This window comes from Antechinus flavipes, chromosome 3 (genome assembly GCF_016432865.1).
Source record: "Antechinus flavipes isolate AdamAnt ecotype Samford, QLD, Australia chromosome 3, AdamAnt_v2, whole genome shotgun sequence".
In the NCBI taxonomy this organism is placed as follows: Eukaryota; Metazoa; Chordata; class Mammalia; order Dasyuromorphia; family Dasyuridae; genus Antechinus; species Antechinus flavipes.
Genome location: NC_067400.1, coordinates 460277824 through 460296734, shown reverse-complemented (window position 1 = coordinate 460296734; position 18911 = coordinate 460277824). Strand labels below are relative to the sequence as shown.

The 18911-nt window shown below is 39.7% G+C and overlaps 1 protein-coding gene across 1 annotated transcript; it reads right to left on the bottom strand.

The window, feature by feature from the left end:
• Positions 1-726: 726 nt before the first annotated feature.
• On the bottom strand, positions 727-3612 carry AMER2 (APC membrane recruitment protein 2). Its single transcript, XM_051991258.1, has 2 exons — positions 2415-3612; positions 727-2243 (listed from the first exon to the last, which is right to left on the bottom strand). Exons 1-2 carry the CDS (start codon positions 3475-3477, stop codon positions 1363-1365), a joined length of 1944 nt encoding a protein of 647 aa, XP_051847218.1. The 5' UTR covers positions 3478-3612; the 3' UTR covers positions 727-1362.
• Positions 3613-18911: the final 15299 nt, after the last annotated feature.

The window sequence follows — 18911 nt, the reverse complement described above, 5'->3', positions numbered from 1 at the left end:
ACATGACAATTTCATATTTTGAGTCACCTGGGTCAGTCATTAAAACTAAAAACAAAAGCCAAATGTCATAAACAGCCAGATACATCTTTTTTTTTTCTTTCATTGTTTTCTTTAGATGCTCCCCATCTTCATTTCCTCTAACTGAAAATTGACTTTGGAGCCAAAGACATTTCAAGCCAAATTAACAAACCCCTGAAAACTGGGGTTTTGTGAGAGAATTCTGACAAACTGTTACCACAGGCAAAGCCAAGACAACCTCCCACCAACAGCCACAGACTAAAGGAAAAGAATCCATTTAAACAACAGATTTGCTCAAGTTCACAGCCTTACATCAAAGGATAGAATCGGGTTTAAGACAATTATCTTGCCTAGCTACAAAAACTGATGCTTCAATTTTGAGTTTTACTGACAGATTTTACAAAATGTCAAACTGCAAAATAAGCATTTATCTACACATGAAGAGTGCTGTATTTTATAAATGCAAAAAGTACTATCTATTGGCATTTAGTGAAATATTTCCCTGATTCTGGTTTCTACAATTGGATAAGTATTGAAGCAAACGTCTGCACCATTGAACTAGATGTGTCTGTTATTCCTCATTACAACTGATTTAAACCAACAAATATATATATATATGTATATATGTATCTGTGTATATGTGTACATATACACACACTCATATATATACATACATATATAAATACATACATATATATACAGACACACATATACACTTCTGTTAATAGAAAGTCATCTCTTTTCATAGCTAGCAACCAAAAACCAAGTTACGTCTGTGGCCAATCACTGATTCTTTTTGTTCATTGGGTAAATACCTGGCTCATTCGACTTTGTGATTTTCCCCCATACAGTAGTAACGCAGAGAATAATTTCTCCTACCCATGGGGAAAAGAGAAAAAAGTATACTGGAGAGAGGCCCTCTTTTTCACTTTGAGCTGTACCCTGGCCATTCTGGACAACTCTTGGCACAACTTTTGCATCATGGCTAGATGCTTGCTAAAAGTTTGCTAAGGTCCTGTTCTGCAAAAGCAAGAAAACATAATCTCCATCCAAGTGTTTAGTGCTTCCCAAAACATGGTAGAAAGTTAAAAAAAAAAAAAAGAGAGAAAGAAAAAAGTGCTTGAGAAGAATCTTCAGTGATGTCTTGAGAAGGGAACCTGATGGGTAGCACCCCCCTCTCACATAGGCTGTATCCCTTTTTCCAAAAAACATAAATAATTCCAGCCTGGGCTACATAGAAGAGGCTGTCCTAGAAGACTTTCCTTAAATGAAGCAAAACTTTCCTTAGTGGTTTCCAGTGAAATTGCCATTCCTATGGTGTGGTCTCTCTTGACCTTCAAGGCCTTACAACTTTTTGGCACCTTCATGGCAGGCTGCGGCTCTGAGTGTGGTCCCGGCTAAACCCCTGTTGCTGACCCTCCGGACCAGCACTTTGGAAACAGGGATTTTTGTTCTGGGGATCTCACTCCTGGTTGGGTGGTGGTGCACCACAGGATGGCTGGCAGGAAGGGACGCTAGATGTTTGATGCTGATGGGAATCTTGGAGTCCTTGATCAAACTGCTGGGTGTTTTCAGGGGGCAGGTTATGGTTACTGGAGACACTGGCTTGGAGCGAGACAAGGAGGTCACTTCTTCATCAGAAGGTAGACTTACTGGATTTTCCTCGGGATCTGTGTAGAGATCATACAAAGCATCCCCACTGTAGCTGTCCCTGGGGATCCCTGCCTTCTGGGTACTGCTGGTGCTGTCTTCTTCTGGGCCAGGAGTGGTAGAATCCCAGTAGCCCTCATCACTGTTGGGGATACCTTCCTGCTGCTCTTTTTCTCGGTGCTTTGGATCCTCCTTCTGATGTAGCTCAATGGGAATTCTGCGAATCCTACTTCTTTTAACCAAGGAGCCATCCCTAGCTCCTTCCTTAACCCTGCCATCTTTGGAGGATTCAGGGGCTACCTTGGCTTCCTTGGCTGCTGCTCCTGCTGCTGCCTTGGCAGTGACACCTTGGGGCTCTTGTGCTTCTTGCTCCTCTGTCTGGGATAACATGTCCCAAAATTCCTGGAGGTAGGTGTCGTCCACTTCATCTGGGCTCGCCATCTCCTCCCCTCCTCCTTGGTAGGCCACCATGTTGGGGTTCTTTTTGGAGGGAGCTGGCTTGCCTGTCCCAGAGGCATTCTTGTCGCAGCTGGCACCTGCCTCATCCTCCTGGTCCGCAATAATATCTCCACAGCCTGTAAGAGAGTCAAAGCTTTTCAGTGAAGTGACGTCAGCAAACATCAAACAAATACGATCAATCGATGGCTCTGAGGGTGGATCAATAGAGGAAGGGTCAGGGGCAGCAGAGTCAGGGCCACTGTTACACCCAGGTTCAACAAGGGGGATAGTCTTTATTGGAACGTCACCTGTTCTAGCCGCATCCTGGGCTGCCTGGCTCTCCCCAGTCCCGGGCTCCCGCGATTCTCGGGGTCTCTCCTCGTGCCGATACCCAGCGGCATCCTCTCCCCGTGTGTTTTTGTTGTTATGTAACACCGGGCTGAGTGACTCCCCAGAATTCCTCACTTCGGGCTTGTCCACTGAAGCGTTCACCTCTTCTCCCCCCCGGAACTCACAGGAAGGCTCTTTTCTAATTTCCTTGGTGAGGTTCTCTGGTTCACACAAAGGTTTGGGAATTTCCTCCTTGATACACTCCAAGCTGGCTGTTAGTGAGCCAGGCAGAATGAGGCTGGACTGGATTTCAGAGGGTTCCTCCTTTTCCTCTTCCTTTCCATGTTTATCTTTCTTATGCCAGCGCATACTGCTAAAGATCCCTTTCAGCCCTTTCTTTTGTTTGCTGCCAGCCTTGTTTTGATCTGCATGCTCTCCTTTGCCATTCTCGGATCTCCCATTCTTTCTTAACAGCGAAAAAAAACTGTGTGACTTGGCCACGGAGCTGTTGGCTAGAGAACTCACAGTGGTCACCGCAGCTCTGGGGTGGGTATCCGCGTTCAGCTGGTCCCCGCTACCGCCGCCGGCACTGCCCCCGCCGCTGCTCGCTTCCTCCTTCTTGCTGCTTTCCAGCATCAACACCTCGGCTAATCCATCATGAGTCTTGCTTCTCACCATCCCCGTTTTACTCGAGCTTTTCCCATCCCCTTTGTTTTTTACCCCAAATATACTGGGCATAGTGCCACCCGATTTCCTCTTCTTAAATAATTTGAAAGCAGTTTTATTAATCTTCCCAGAGGGCTGCTCTGCTGCAGGAGTTTCGGCGGCACAGTCACAATGCAAGTCCATGTCTGCTGTGTGTGTCCCCGGTTCTGCCTCCTCCTTCCTCCTGCAGACCCCCACAGATGCCTGATTGCTGATTCTCTCCCTGACAGCCTCTATGCTCCTGCTGCTGCTGCTGCTGCTACTGCTCATCTCCATGGTAACCAAGAGGGATAAGCAGCTTTCGTCAGTCATGGGCTGGAGCCAGGCCACTGTCATCCATATTCTAAATCAACCTGAGCCACTGTTGCTGCTGCTGCAAAAGCCACAAAAAATAAAAGACCTCCTCCCTTCTCCAGAAGAGCTTATATAATAACCTAACCCACTTCAGTCTTGGCTTGGAGGGTTGTAGTGCCGATTCTTCCTTTTATCTCCTGTAGACAACTAAGACTAAAGCTGATTTTACGAATTGACAACCATTGTATTCCTTCAACTCTTTCCATAAAATCCCAGTCTCTTTATACATCCCTCCTCTAGACTTGGTATTTCCCTGAACCATTGTGAGGCTACCAGCAACCCTTCTCTTCCTCCCCCCCAAAAAAAGGATGGAAAAGTTCAGCTCATCATAAAACCCATAACTGTGTTATCATCTGGCCTTGACTTCATATGGACTCACTCCTTTCCCAAAGTCATTCACATCTGTCTACATCTTTGAGAAAGTAAGTTCAAAGAACACATGAACTATGCCTAGGTCTGCATTATGTTCAATAATGGGTATTTCCAAGGCAGTGCATTATGTGCTTATTATTACGTTTAGAACTATTCCTGTCCAAGCACTAGCAATCCACCAAATGCAAACTATAGACATCGCTGCAATAAAATTAGGTTATTGTATAGGGAGGAGGCTGCCTGGTCAATTGTGATTTGAAGTTCCTATCCCAATTCTCAATAACTTAACCTGACTGCCTTCAGTTGACATCTTTTGTGATGGATAAAATAGAAAGGCTAAGAATTAAATTGAAGGGCACACAAGCATGTGAATTGCAGTGTCTCCTCTACAGGTGGTCCTTTTAATTCACTGACCTTGACTCTCCCTTTTTCAGTCTTCAGAATATTGGCAATCTTCTTTTTCCTATTATCACCACTCCAACCAGCATAGCTGCCATGACTCTGGTTGTTATTGTTGCTGCTCCCATCCTTATCCCTGCTCATGCTTCTGGGATGAAGAGTAGCTTCTCAAGTGAGAGTAAGAGAACATTTCATTCAGTGTTCCAAGGTGTTAGCACATTCATAAAAGCAGAGCAATGGATCTATGTGGCATGAAGGCAGCAACTATTGCATCTCAAGCTAGTGAGTGACAGAGCTGAGATTCAAAGGCAGATTTACTCCTTCCAAATCCAGCATTTCTTCCCCAAACAACTTTTTTGTAAAGAGGGAGAACAAGAGAGTCCAGTGAGAACTCTATGTAGCAAACTTCTAAGGCTCTGAGGATTCTAATTATCTGAGTGACTCTCTGGGAGTCCACGCCTATTTTTGTGCTCCACTGTGTTGTATGTACCACTAGGGAAAATCACATATAGTGACTTTTCTGTGGTTGGCTGTATTCAGGTACAGTATACATTAAAGGTATTATTTGAGTAGGATGTTGCAACAAGATCAGCAATAACCATATCTTTGAGACCATCTTTTGAGTCCTTCCATAACACTCAGATACTCTTATATTGAGGCTAAAAGAGCTTCCTAACCCTCAGCTGAGTCAGAGGTTTTCCTCCATTCCTCAGAGCTTCCATGGGGAGTAAGATATTAGTTCTGACATACTGAGTCAGGTTGAAGCTCCCAGGGGCAGCCAGGTTAGTAATCTATTGAGTTTTGTATCCATGTACTCCACTAACATCCAATTTATAACCACAGATAGGCGACTTAATTGTAAGCAATCATAAGGATAATGTTGATAAGTATGATTACAAATAACTATGTGAAATTTTGGGGGGGACAAAGGTTCGGGGAACTTTGTCTCTCATATACTCTTTCCTTTCACCTGGCATATTATGTTCCACCTATTTTTTATTATTATTAACTCCTAGGAGGGCTCATCTTCTTAAAACTGCATTTTCATTGATCTCAATAAGTGCCATTCATTGCCATTTCTGTTTTAATGAATTGTGGTTATTTTGTACCTGTGCCTGAGGTAGTGGTGGTGCTAGTTTTTAATGATGCATATTGCTCAAGAAAAGTAAGAAATCAGAAAACATAGAGTTGAGAAAGGAATTAAGTCTCAGGATTCTTATTAGAGTCTTTCTCAAGCCACTTCAAAAAATGAGGTTTAAAACATTTATCTTCCCAGAACTAAGATTTCATCAATGTAACTCTCAATGTAGAAATTCCCTCCCCTGACACAGATCAACCACTCATTTGTAAAGTATAAGGCTTAGTTGCTAGTAGGCATTGAGAGATTAAGTCTCACACAAATAAATGTCCAAGGCAAAACCTGAACCCAAGTCCTCTTGATTCAAAGAAGGTCTTATAACGCAATGTCTTAAGACAGAAGCTGAAATAGGTGGGATTTTTTAATAGTCTGATTCAGTCAATTAAAATCAAGAACTAATTACATAGTAACTCAATTTAGTGGAGTTACCTTAGTGTCTCTCTCTCTCTCTCTCTCTCTCTCTCTCTCTCTCTCTCTCTCTCTCTCTCTCTCTCTCTCTCTCTCTCTCTCTCCTCTCTCTCTCTGTCTTTGTTTCTCTCTGTGTGTATCTCTGTCTTTCTGTATTTCTGTGTCTCTCTGTGTCTTTGTGTCTCTTTGTGTGTCTTTCTCTCTGTCTCTGTGTGTGTGTGTGTGTCTCTCTCTCTATCTCTGTCTCTATCTCTGTCTCTCTCTCTGTCTCTGTCTCTGTCTCTCTCTCTCTCTCTCTCTGTCTCTGTTTCTCTGTGTGTCTCTGTGTCTCTGTCTCTCTGTCTCTGTCTCTCTCTCTCTCTCTTCTCTCTCTCTCTCCTCTCTCTCTCTCTCTCTCTCTCTCTCTCTCTCTCTCTCTCTCCTTCTCTCCCTCTCTCTCCCCTATAGTGTGGGCTTGTTATATAAACACACCAGTATAGGGCAAACATGTCAGCTGGGGCATTGAGTACCTGGGCCCAGAATAGCCAATATTGAGTTTTTTCTTTTAATGATACTTCCCATCAACCCCTAGGTACTTCCCCTTCTCCCACACACTTAGGATGATGGTTTATGCTGACAACTCTGTTTGGGGGTGTCCTGAGTGAATGAATAAGTCAAAAACAATTGTGCAGGTTGAAAGCTGCCCTAGTTTCTGTCTCACACTCCATATGTTGCAAGAGTTTTCTGCAGCACTGAATTTTTTTTGAAGTTTTTTAACATACTTAAGGATTTCCCTATCTAGTGTTTGTTAATTGTAATTTCCTAACTTTCAATTAATAGATTCCTATTCAGGACATTCATTAAGGGCCAACTGGAGAAATCTAAAAAATGCATTTTCTATATGATAATTATTAGAAACCAACATTCTGTTGAGCATTTAAGTTTGCAAAGTACTGCTCTAGGTGGAACAATAGCTATGATCCATGTTTTGGGAATCAGGAGCACCTGAGTTCAAATAGGGCCTAAGACACTCCCTGTGCTGGGCAACTCATTTAAAATGTCTGATCTTTACAAGCTTAAAGAAAATGTGACTTATTGATAGTCACATAACTAGTATTATGTTGGAATAGTATTTGACTCCAAATCCAGCTCCTACTCAGCTATCAGAGGGATCCCCAGATCTAACTCCTCTATTCAATGGGTTTCCTATTACCTGTAGGATCAAATATATAATCCTCTGTCTGTCTTTTAGACCCCTTCATAACCCAATATCTTCCTACCTTACCAATCTTTTTATACATGATTCCCCCTATCCTCTATGTCATGTACTCTATAATTCAGTATCACTTGCCCCCTTGCTATTCCTCACACAAGACATTCTATCTCCCAAAAGGGCAATTCCATGCCTGGAACTCTTGCCTGCCCATCTCCATCTCCCAACTTCCTTAGCTTCCTTCAGTTTTCAGCTAAAGTCCTTCCTTCTGCACAAAGCTCTCCCCAGTCTTCCTCAACCTTATTACCTTCCCTCTGAGATTATCTCTAATTTATATTGTATAAAGTCTGTACATAGGTATGTGCATGTTGTCTCATCATTTAGACTGTGACCTCCTTGAGGGGAGGGACAGTTTTTGCCTTTCCTTCCATCCCCACGCTTAGCACAATGCCTGGCACATAGTAATAAATGCTCGTTAAAAGGATCTATGATGAAAAATGCTATTTACTTCCAGAGAAAGAACTGATAAATTCTAATTGCAGATTGAAACATACTTTTTTTACTTTATTTTTCTTATTTGTGTATGTTTTCTGTTCTATCACAGTTACTATAGAAATGTGTTTTGCATGACTTCATATATATTTATAATATATATCATATTTCTTGCCTTCTCAAGGAGTAGGATAAATGTGGAAGGGAGGGAGAGAATTTGGAGCTCAAAATTTTAAAAAGTGAATGTTTAAAATGTTTAATGTAATTGGAAAATATTTAATAAAGCAAATAAAATGTTTTTTAAAAAATACTTATTGACTTTATTTCACTTTCTCCATTGGGTCAACATTAAGATATATAGTGAAGAAAGGGTTTTATAAGGGTGTGCTAGGCTACAGACAGACTCTGTTACTCAGAAGAAGCTTCCCTGTGGTGGGTCAAAGTCAGCTTCACTTATAGCTGAACTTTTGGAAGGTAGAGATAGAATTAATACTTTTTAGAAGCTAGGATATTTGTTGGAACAAATGCCTGAGCACTCCAGGAAATGATGGACACTCTAACTTAGCAGTATCTATGCCTGAATGAGTCACTGACTTTTCAGGGAACAAAACAGTTACCTTTAATCACTGAAGGCTCAACTCACAGGATACCTTGTAAATTGAGCGCAGAACCAAGAGTCACACACTGTGAATCCAGGTCTTCTCTAACCTTCTGCCTGGGGCTATATTTATATGAATATAAACCCAGTTGACTGAAAGAGGAAAAATGAGCCAATCCATCAGGATGTTTTTATTTACTGGAAATCAACATTTACTGTGATGTAGTAGAAAGAACCCCAGATTTAGAGTCAGAATTCTGGGACTCAGTGTTCTTATCAATAGAATGAAAAGGCTCGACCATATCATTCCTAAGGTCTCTATCAGCTCTAGGTCCTATGAATTTCAAGTAAAAAGGCTTCTTGTTGTTATCATTGTTGAGTTATGTCTCATTCTTCATGAACCTATTTGGGGTTTTCTTGGTAAAGATACTGGAATGGTTAACCATTTCTTTCTCCAGCTCATTTTACAGATGGGGAAACTGAGACAAACAGGGTAAGTGATTTGCTAGGGTCACACAACTGTTAAGTAAGATCATATATGATCTCAGGTCTTTCTACCTTTAGGTCAAGCACTCTATCCACTTCACCATCTGAGCTCCCCACTAACTGCTAAATCAGTGGTATAAAATTCAAATAGAAATGGGGTCACTAAATAGCAGATAAGGATACCTGTGGACAGCATATTCATTTAGAAGACCACAAATTGAGATGAGCTGTATTTCATCAAACTTTATTTATTTTGCTAAATATCTCCCAATTATATTTTAATCTAATTATTATTGATTTTGAAGTCTATGATATTGAAGGTCTATGTTTGCTACCTCTACTTTAAGTAAAATATCATCACTTCGGTTAGCAGTCAATCAATTAGCATTAACCTGCTATTCATTTAGCACTATGCTGAGTGCTAGGGATAGAAAGAAAAGTAACAGACAGTTCCTGCTCTCAAGAAGCTTACCATAACCTTCAAGCAAGTGACATCTTGTTTGACCCAGAAATCACAGGCAGAGATAGTAGGGAATATCCATGATCAAAAAGACCTCAGGATCTTCATTAAGCACCTGACTTCTATTCCAGTCAGAGCACGTGGTCCCAACCAACAGATGGGGATCTACCACCAGGTCTTAAAGGCTGCCCAGGTACCTTTCCAATCTGGTTGCCAAGGCCAGGTTTTTCACCCTTATCTCCATAGTTTGTCAGGCCCTTTGATTCATCTAGAACGCCCTTTGCTTGGCTATAAAATGGAAAGTTTGTTCTAAATTAATAGTATCAAACTTCAATAGAATGGGGGCTAAAAGAATATTAATCACAATGGCCACTAAACTATACGTAAGGATCCCTGCAGTCTGCATATTCATTTAGAAAATCACATATATAAATTTCTTTTTTATTAGTACATCAACACATTACAATCAGATGGGCTCTAAATCTGATTTGGGTCTCACTCAGGATTGTGGGCCACATGCATTTCACAGGTTTCATGTTTGACATCTCTGTTCTAAATGATGTCTAAGGCCTTTTCTAGATTAAAATCCTAAGCAACATTTTGGAATACAACCTTGCCCATAAGTTAGGAGAAAGCCTATGATGATGATGAGTCAGCCCATTGCTACCAGCAAAGAATATGGGCTCTACAAAGAAACCCACTTTTTATTTCCCCTTCAGAATGGTGAGAAAGGATTACATACATTTTTACTATTGCTCTGGTCCAGGGCTGCTCTGTAAGGGTCCTGCCCTTGAGAACAATTTCAACTGTGCAGCTCTGAAAGGGGGTTTGGCTAGGGTTAGGAGAAAGGCTCAATGACTTCTAAAGATGTCCAGCCTCATCTCTATGATTGTGTAATAATGCTACTGCTTTGGAGGAACTTAGCTTTTGAAAGGCAGACTAATAGAGGGAAAAGTATGGTCCCAAGTACTGTGCTTGTTCACTCCCCATCCCCCCACCTTTTATTTTCTTTTTTCCTTTATCCTTTCATTTGGAAGGGGGATGGAGAAAAATGAGTGAGAAGGGAAAAAGGGAAGGAAAAACCTTCAAAAAAGTGCTGTTCAATAATGATTAAAAAAAACTTTTAGAAATGTAAACATCAAGAGGGTTTTGCCAGAAAAACATGCTGAGTTGTCTTTTCTGGCATAAGGAATCTGTTGTCATTCAGAGACTCCTCTCTCTATGCAGCCAGCTTTCCTGAAAGGGAGACTGACTGAAAAGAGAAAAGAAATGAATGCAGGAGAGACAAAGAGACAAATGTGAAAACCTTAACCCTTTTGCCAGAGAATCTTCTAAATAAGTCACTCTGATCTATGTCTTTGTCTATAACCTCCAAATTTGTTAAGTGGACTCACGGCTGGTGTTAACTATGAGGGGCAAAACATAAAGCAAGTCATCAGACACAAAAATCTCTGGTTAGAAAGACAATTTCATTTCATCCCATGCTGTAGCACAGATGCTGAAAATCCCACCCCACCTCATATTTCCACATTAAGGAACTTAATCCAGTTTACCTCAATTCCTAAAACTGTGTCATTAAGACAGAAGAAGAATTAAGAAACAGAAGGAACTTTGACACAAATTATCCATCCACCAGGCTAAGCTACCAGGATTTAGTATTTTCTTCTTCATAATTGTTTTTTAGATAATTTTAAAGATTGGAATTGATTTTCCTCTTTATGCCCCAAAGGAAAACCTCCCAATACAGAAAGCAGACCTTCCCTCCACATCTATTCCTTACTGTCATTTTCTTTGATTCACTTGAGTGATACCTGGTAGAAATGCTGTGGCCAAACCTAGAACCCTTTAATCATCTTGTGTTCTGACTCCTGGTGCAGATGTGCATCTGTCTTATGTGAGGAGATGGGAGGAAGAGGGAATCAATCAAGAGAGTTCCCTATTCGACCTAGAAGTTTGCTTGGTATATAATTAATTTACAGGACTGTTGATGTTGTCATATCCATCTCTCCATGAACCCATTTAGGATTTTCTTGACATAGATACCAGTATCATGGTTTGCCATTTCTTTCTCCAGCTCATTTTACAGATAAGGAAACTGAAGCAAACAGGGTTAAATGACTTCCTTAGGGTCTAAGCTGCTAAAAATCTGAGGCCAGACTTAAACTCAGATTTTCCTGACCCCAAACTCAGTATTTTATCCACTGTGTCCTCTGGCTGCCTCCTTAAAAGACTAAAGTCTTTTTTTTATTAAATCTCCTTATAAAAATTGGACCAGCCCATTGGCACCATATTGAGAATCAATCAACAATCATTTGTTAAGTGCCTGTTATATGCTAGGCCCTCAAAAGACAATCCAACATGGAGCAGTTCTTCCTCTCAAGGCATTTACATTCTATCTTTTTTAGAAAATAAAAAACAACTTAATAGATCTCAATGACTCTGATTGTTCCCAAGATGAATTGATAGGTTTGTAATTGCCTCCATGGAACCTCTTAGAGCATAAATATCACAGATGGAGACTGTTTCCAACACAAACTGATTGGCTCAGACTCTTGGAAAGATGGTTTCTTGCTTGGAGAAGTCACCCTTTTTAGTGGCCTGTGAAAAGAGCTTTTTAGAAAAAACGTCTTTTTTTTCTATTAGGACAGGGTGCCATCTTCCCCTAGAAATAACTAACATCTTCCTTTGGCAAAGTATGTGAGATAATATATATGTTTACCCAGATCCTAGAGGAGGGTTTTTAAGTAGCCTTTCACAGCACCTTAAGAGAAAGCCCAAGTTCAATAATCCTGAAAGCTAACCTTGCAGCTAGGGAAGAGAGATGTCTTACTTCTAACATCAGCAATTGCTTGAACCTAAATCTTCTAGAAGTTGCCGTTTGATTTAAGTTCAAGATATACTAGCTGAGTGATTCTGGGCAAGTCACTTAACCTTTGTTTATCTTAATCCCTAGAGAAAGAAATGGCAGACCATTCTAGTATCTTTGCCAAGAAAATCCTATCGACTGTGATTCATGGGCTCATAAAGAGTCGGACATGATTGAACAAGAACACTACCATTACCACAATATTCCCTGCCTATTTTCAAGCAAATGTGTGAAGATTTGGTGAGCTTTCTTCCAGTCATGAGTGACTGAGAAGCTAGTACTGGTTATTAATGAAAAGTTTTCTAACTGGCCTTAGATCTGGAAGCACTAATGAGTGAGTCAGAAATGAGTTTGTTTACAAACCAATCAATGCTCCCTCTTCCTTTTTGTAATCTTCTAGTGAAGAACTCTTGCATCTAGGGAAAGAAAGTAAAGAAGCTGGGTCAATGGCCTCAGAAGCCTTATCTCTCTGCCCAATCACCATGTGTCCATAATTAAATGGCAGTTCTGTTTCTTTTGTCTCATGTTTATTCTTTCTTAATTACAGGTGAATTGTTATCTTGAGACAGCGTGAACCAGAGTATGACCTATGAGCTTTGAAATGTCAGAAGAATCATCAGAAGCCCAGAAATTAAAAATACCAATTGAATTTGTCCATAGATGCCACAGCAGCCGAGTCTCCTGAAAAACTATTCCTGAGAAGCAACTGCTTGATCTAGCCCAGCTATAGTGAATCAGCTTAGCAGCCAAAAACACTCAATCATGAAAGCAAGATAGCCATTTGTCCTCCTGTCTTTGCCACACTTTAAAGTTAATAAACCAAGTGAGGACTCCAAGAAGTCAGAAAAAGGATTGTTGGGACTCAAAGATATCCCTTGGTTCCTTGTGTTCCCTACATGTGTTTCTCAGTATCTTGGGCTTCACATTTGAGCCAACTCTCCCCAGAAATCTCCAGGAACCAGTGTGCCAGGTAACTTGGGAAAAAGGTTTTACAAATGAACAAATAAATTCAGAGAATGCCAGTACAACAAGGAAGGAGTTGACTTCCTAGAAACCCCAAAGTATGCTTCTCTTCTGGGAGAATTCAAGCCCTCAGAGGGACTTGGTAGGTTAAAATCAGGGAATAATTAGAATGTTTCTTGTTTCACAATGTTAAAGTGTATATATTTTCAGGAGGGAGTAGAAATCATAGGGTAGTGCTATCAGTCTGGGATAAGGGCAAAGACCCTATAGAAATGAATAGCCCACCAGAGAGAAGGAAAGGTATATTGATTGTTTTGGTCCTATTGTAAATCCCTTTTTTGTGCTTTTTGCATTTTTTAACCCCATCCTTTAAGTTTTGGGCAGTTTATCTATAGAGCAAAATAAAATCTATCCTCTACCTCAGAACTGCTTATAACGCCTTGAGTTTTTGTGCAGGAACTGAGGACCCCTTTCACCTATAACAAGCTATATTCTAAGATTTCTTAGAATAAACTCTGTAGACAATACAGGCCAAAGAGATGAATGGTCTTGTAGGGTAACCCTAAGATTAGATCTCAACCATGTGAATCCAGACTATTTATATTTTAAATGACAGAATCTTAAGCACTGGAAAGAAATTCTTGCCAAGAAGTTTCACTACAGTCCCTACCCACAAATTGGTTACAATTTGCCTGGATAGACAAGACAGTCATATAAAGTTAGATGACAATAAAAAGGTTTAAATGCCAGTTCAAAACTAAACTAGAAGAGATGTCATAAAGGCAGCAGATGATTTCTCACCAAATAAATTATACAGACAATAACTGTAGCAGGAATTTCAAGGAGAGATTGAACACTTGAAACTGGGATTATTGGGGAAGATTAGACAAAACAGATAGACTTGAGCTGAACCTAGAAGGATGACTAGAGAAACAGCACGAAAAAGTGTCTAGAGAAGAAAACACGGGGCTATCAATGTAGATAAGAGCTTTAGCATTTAGACCATAGGGCAATACAGTCAGGAAGAGGGAGCAGGTACAGTTTATAAACCCACTTGGTGTACATGATGCTCTATCTAGGATAAGCTAGTTACTTGAAATTTCCTCAAAGTGATGCTTAACTCAGCTTTGGATTCTCAATACCTCCCCAATTACCCCAGCCTCCTCTCCCTCTGATAGGAGGGCTAGAGGGTGGACCACTAAACTCTCCCAGAGTTTTCCTTTATAGAAAATAATATGTGTCTAAGGTCAGATATATAAACTTGGATTTATAGACTTTAGACCCCAGGTTCTGTCCACTTTCAGCTTATTCTCCACTTCCCATCTGCAGCATTGCTTAGTTTGAACTCCTAGGTATGTGATTTCCCCTCGCTTGGTACCACTCTAGTGGCCCCCCTCCAGCTTCACTTTATCGGTTATTTTTCCCCATTCGATTGTAAGCTCCTTGAGGGCAGGGACTATAATTTTCTAATTTGTATTCTAGTGTTTGTCACCGTTCCTGGCACATAGTAGGTACTTAATAAATGTTTATTGAATTTATTCCAAGGAAAGGCACCTATGGCTTCCTTTCTTTCAAGGGTGATAATGAACCATGAATTACTTAAAACGTGTTTCAGTAGTACAGAACTATTGGTAACAAAGGTTGACTGATGTTATTCAAAAGTGAAGTATCAAACTTCACTTTTTAAGTTAAAAAAAAAAAAACTTGGAAAGAATCCCTAATTAAGTGGTGAGAAGGTTCTTTCCCTTACGCATAAATTTTCTATGACTGTAATCCACATCCTTTACTTCAAAGGGGATAGTCAAGTGTATGCTTCACCTTTCTGTCTATGTTTCCAAGGGAATAGATTCAGAAGTATCATTTATCCTTTCTGGCTGAGAAGTTGGAAGCACACAGCATGGAGATCCTGGCCAAGAAGAAACCGGGGAAATCCTCAAGTGATGAAATGAATCTTCTCAGACTCGATTGCCGTCTGCATGTCTGCAATTTCTAACAGATGCCTTCCTCTCCTCACTGAGAGTATGCTTCCTCCAAGGGCACTACCACAAGCATGGTCAAAACATAACAAATAGACCAGTTTGGTTAGAGTGAAGAGCTTATGTTGAAAATAGTAGGAGAGGCAAGTTAGGGACAGATTGTCCAGAAAAACATTATTCTCCCAGTCACCAAAAGGTCAGAACTACCTTTAACTCTTCTTTCTAATTGCATCTCTGTCATGCAATTCATCACAATCCGAATAGATAATTCTCTCTTTACATAGATTATTCTTTCTTTGTAATGTCATTTATGTTCATTTGAAATGTCATTTTCATTCATTTTTTTCCTCTGGCATTTCTACTGCCACCATGTTGAGCCAGGTATTATTATTTCATGACTATTTCCACAGCAGTTTAACTGGCTTCCTTAGGTCCAGTCTGTCCCTCCTCCCATCCATACTACCCACCAAAGGTGGATGATTAGTTTTTAAAATAAATAAACTTTGATTATATTGTTTTACTGTTCAAATACTTTTTGTGATTTCCCATTGAGCCGTGTAGGTACCACCCTTGATTTCTCACTTATAGTAAGAGGCAGATAAATAGTAGTACAATGGACAGAGCATGAGGTCTAAAGTCTGGAAGACCAAGTTTATTTATCTGACTGTAGACACTTATTAGTTGTCTAACTCTGGACATATCACTTAAGTTCTGTTTGCCTCAGTTTCTTCAAGTGTAAAATGTTGAAAATAATAGCATCTATATCACAGGCCTTGGGGGAAGATCAAATGAGATAATATTTGTAAAAAGCACTTTGCATGAGGCCTGGAATACATTAGGTACTATATAAATGCTTCTTCACTTCCTTACTCTCTCATATCCACCCCCAGAGGCAATCAGTTGCCAAGTGCTGTTGATCTGATCTTTGCACTTGTCCTATACTCCTTCTCTCCTCCAACACTGCTCCCATCTTTGTACAGATACACTCACATCTCACATCTGGACAACTATGATAGTTTGCTGGTTAGTCTCCCTACCTCAAGTCTGGCCTCCTTGCTCTTTCTCTCACAAGATGCTTCACCTGCTGACTCCAGGCATTTTCACTGGATATTCCCAATGCCTGGAATTTTCTCCCTCCTCGAATCTCCCTCCTGACTTCCTTCACATCTCAACCAAAGTCCCATCTTCAAAAACAATCTTCCTATGTTCAAATAGCTATAAAGTTGTGTATACCCTCTGATCCAGCAGTGTCTTTACTGGGCTTATATCCCAAATAAATCATAAAAGAAGGGAAAGAAGGGACCCACATGTGCAAAAATGTTTGTGACAGTCTTTTTTGTAGTGGCCAGAAACTGGAAAATGAGTAGATGCGCATTAGCTGGAGAATGGCTGAATAAATTGTGGTATATGAATGCTATGGAATACGATTGTTCTGTAAGAAATGATGAGCTGTATTTCAGAAAAGCCTAAAAAAATTTATATGAACTGGTGTTGAGCGAAGTGAACAGAACCAGGAAGGAGAACATTGTAAATACACAGTAACAGCAAGATTATGGGATGATTAACTGGGATGAACTTGGCTCTTCCCATCATTGCTGTGATACAAGATAATTCCAATAGACTTGAGATGGAGAAGCCATCCATATCCAGAGAGAGAACTATGAAGACTGAAGTTCAAATCATACATTTTCACTTTTGTTTGTTTGTTTGCTTTTTCTTCCTCCTAGTTCTTTCTCTTTTGGTCTGATTTTTCTTATACAACATGACAAATATGGAAATATGGTTGGGATTTTTTTTAAAGAATCCTTTCCCAGTTTTCCTTAATGTTAGTACTTTTCCTCTGCGATTACCTCCAATTTATCTTGTTTACAGATAGTTTATTATATGTTGTTTCCTCTATTAGATTGTGAGCATGCTGAGGGCAGGAACTGGGGTTTTGTTTTTTGTTTATGTCTTTCTTTATATCCCCAGTGCTAAATATGGTGGTTGTCAGGTGTTTAATAAAATTTTGTTGACAATGTAATTGAATTTGTTAATAAATTAGTTTGTTAATAAGTGCTTTTTGAATTATACAAGACCAAAGGTGCATCATAAAGTAGCCCCTAGCTTTCCAATTTAATTGTAGATAAATCTATTATTCCAAAAACTAATTACCACGGCTTCATGAAAATTCCTTACATAGTCTGACTACAGCACTCTTAAAATACCCTCTTGAAATTTTTCTATTCGTCTAAATCTGAACTTTCACATCCAGCTATAGTTTCAATTCTTCAACAAAGCCCATTTTGTCTACAATGACAATTTTCTCCTCTGAATTCTTACAGTACTGATAAGATAACATACTATTCATTTTTCCTTTCCTTCTATCCCTATTTACTTAGCACACTATCTGGCACATAATAAGTGTTTAATAAATGCTGATTTGTTGTTGCTTGACTCACTTGAAACAGCATTCAGTGCTATTGCTTCTCCTCTTTCTTGCACTCTACCCAGAAGCCAGTTGATCCCCCACACACTTATTTTTCCTTGCTGGGCCCAGGTTAGCCATATTAAGATTGACTCCAATGGACCAAAAGACAGAGAAGCCATCTCTTTTCAAATTTCCTCCTTGACACTTAAATCTACTTATTGTCATACTATTATTCCCTTTAGCTATGGCTGCTTCTCTGATTCCTTCCTGTTGTCTTGAGTTTTCATCCCCCTTCATAGTTCTGTCTTCGAGTTTGTTCTCTGACCTGATTTTGTTGCCGAAGCTGTGTGGGGCTAATCAATGGCTCAGACTAGTTTATCCTATTAGGCTAAAGGGTAAAGCTTTGCAGTGTGGTAGATCTTATTTGCAAATGGAGTACCATCCTAACCCTAGTGGAAAACCAGCCAGCTTTTACATCTTGTAAATCCAGTGCCGCTTTCACATTGAGAAAAACAAATGGAATTTAAGCAAATTCAGAATCTTATAGCATAGCAATAAAGGAAAAAAGCTGCTTCTTGGTGTTCTAAAATTTTCCTCCAGAGTTCTAACATTTCCCCCCAAAGAATATTTAGAAGGAAATTCAGGATTTGGGTGAAAGGTTTTTGGAATTCTTAGGGTTAATTTAACAGATGTTCTGGGCATGTGGCTACTGAAAAGAGAGATTAATTTCTAATTAGCAGCATGCCAGAGTATGAGCCCAATGTAGGTTCCAACATTTCCAATTAACCCTAATGTATAATTGCCTATGTTGTGAAAAGTCTCCTAATAGCTCAATTCCAGCTTTAGTCCCATAATTGTTGCTAGATATGTAGAGATTTTTACTTATTTGTACAACCTTGCCCAATCAACTTTGTTGACTTTTTACATATTTTTACTGTTCTACTTCACCTAATCCATGGTCCAAATAAACAACATTTAATCTCCCATATTTTCTGTGGGCTTTACCCCATTGGTTGGAATGTATTCCCTTTTCACCTCTTCCTCTGAGAATCCCTAGCTTCCTGAAACTCAGTTTCAAACACAACCTTCTCTAGAAACTCATCTTAGAGTTTCACCTCAAATTACTGCAATTATCCAAATTTGAATTTGCTTTATAGATTGTCAGAACTAGAAACATCTGGGTTCAAATCTACCTCTAATATAGATTGCTTTTACGATCCTGGGCAAGTTACAGAAATTCTCAGTGCTCCTCTAGAGATTATGCAACTTTTTGTGTCATGAACCTCTTTGACATGAACCTATGGACTTCTCAAAATTATGTTTTCAAATGCATAAAATATATAGGATTACAAAAGAAATCAATCATATTGAAGTACAATTATCAAAAATGATAATTTAATCATATAAAGATTAAAACCCTGTGCTAAGGTTACAAATTGCAGAGAAGGTATCAGTCTGCATCACTATAGGGAATCTCCTTATCTGTTTCCTATAAAATGAAGTCATATCCTGGTCCTTCTCCCTATACTTTATATATACTTATTTATGTACATGACATGGATTCCATGATAGAATATTAGCTCCTTGAGGATGGGGATACCCCTTTTTTTATTTTGTCTTTGTATCCCCAGTTTCTAGCACAGTGCCTGATATATA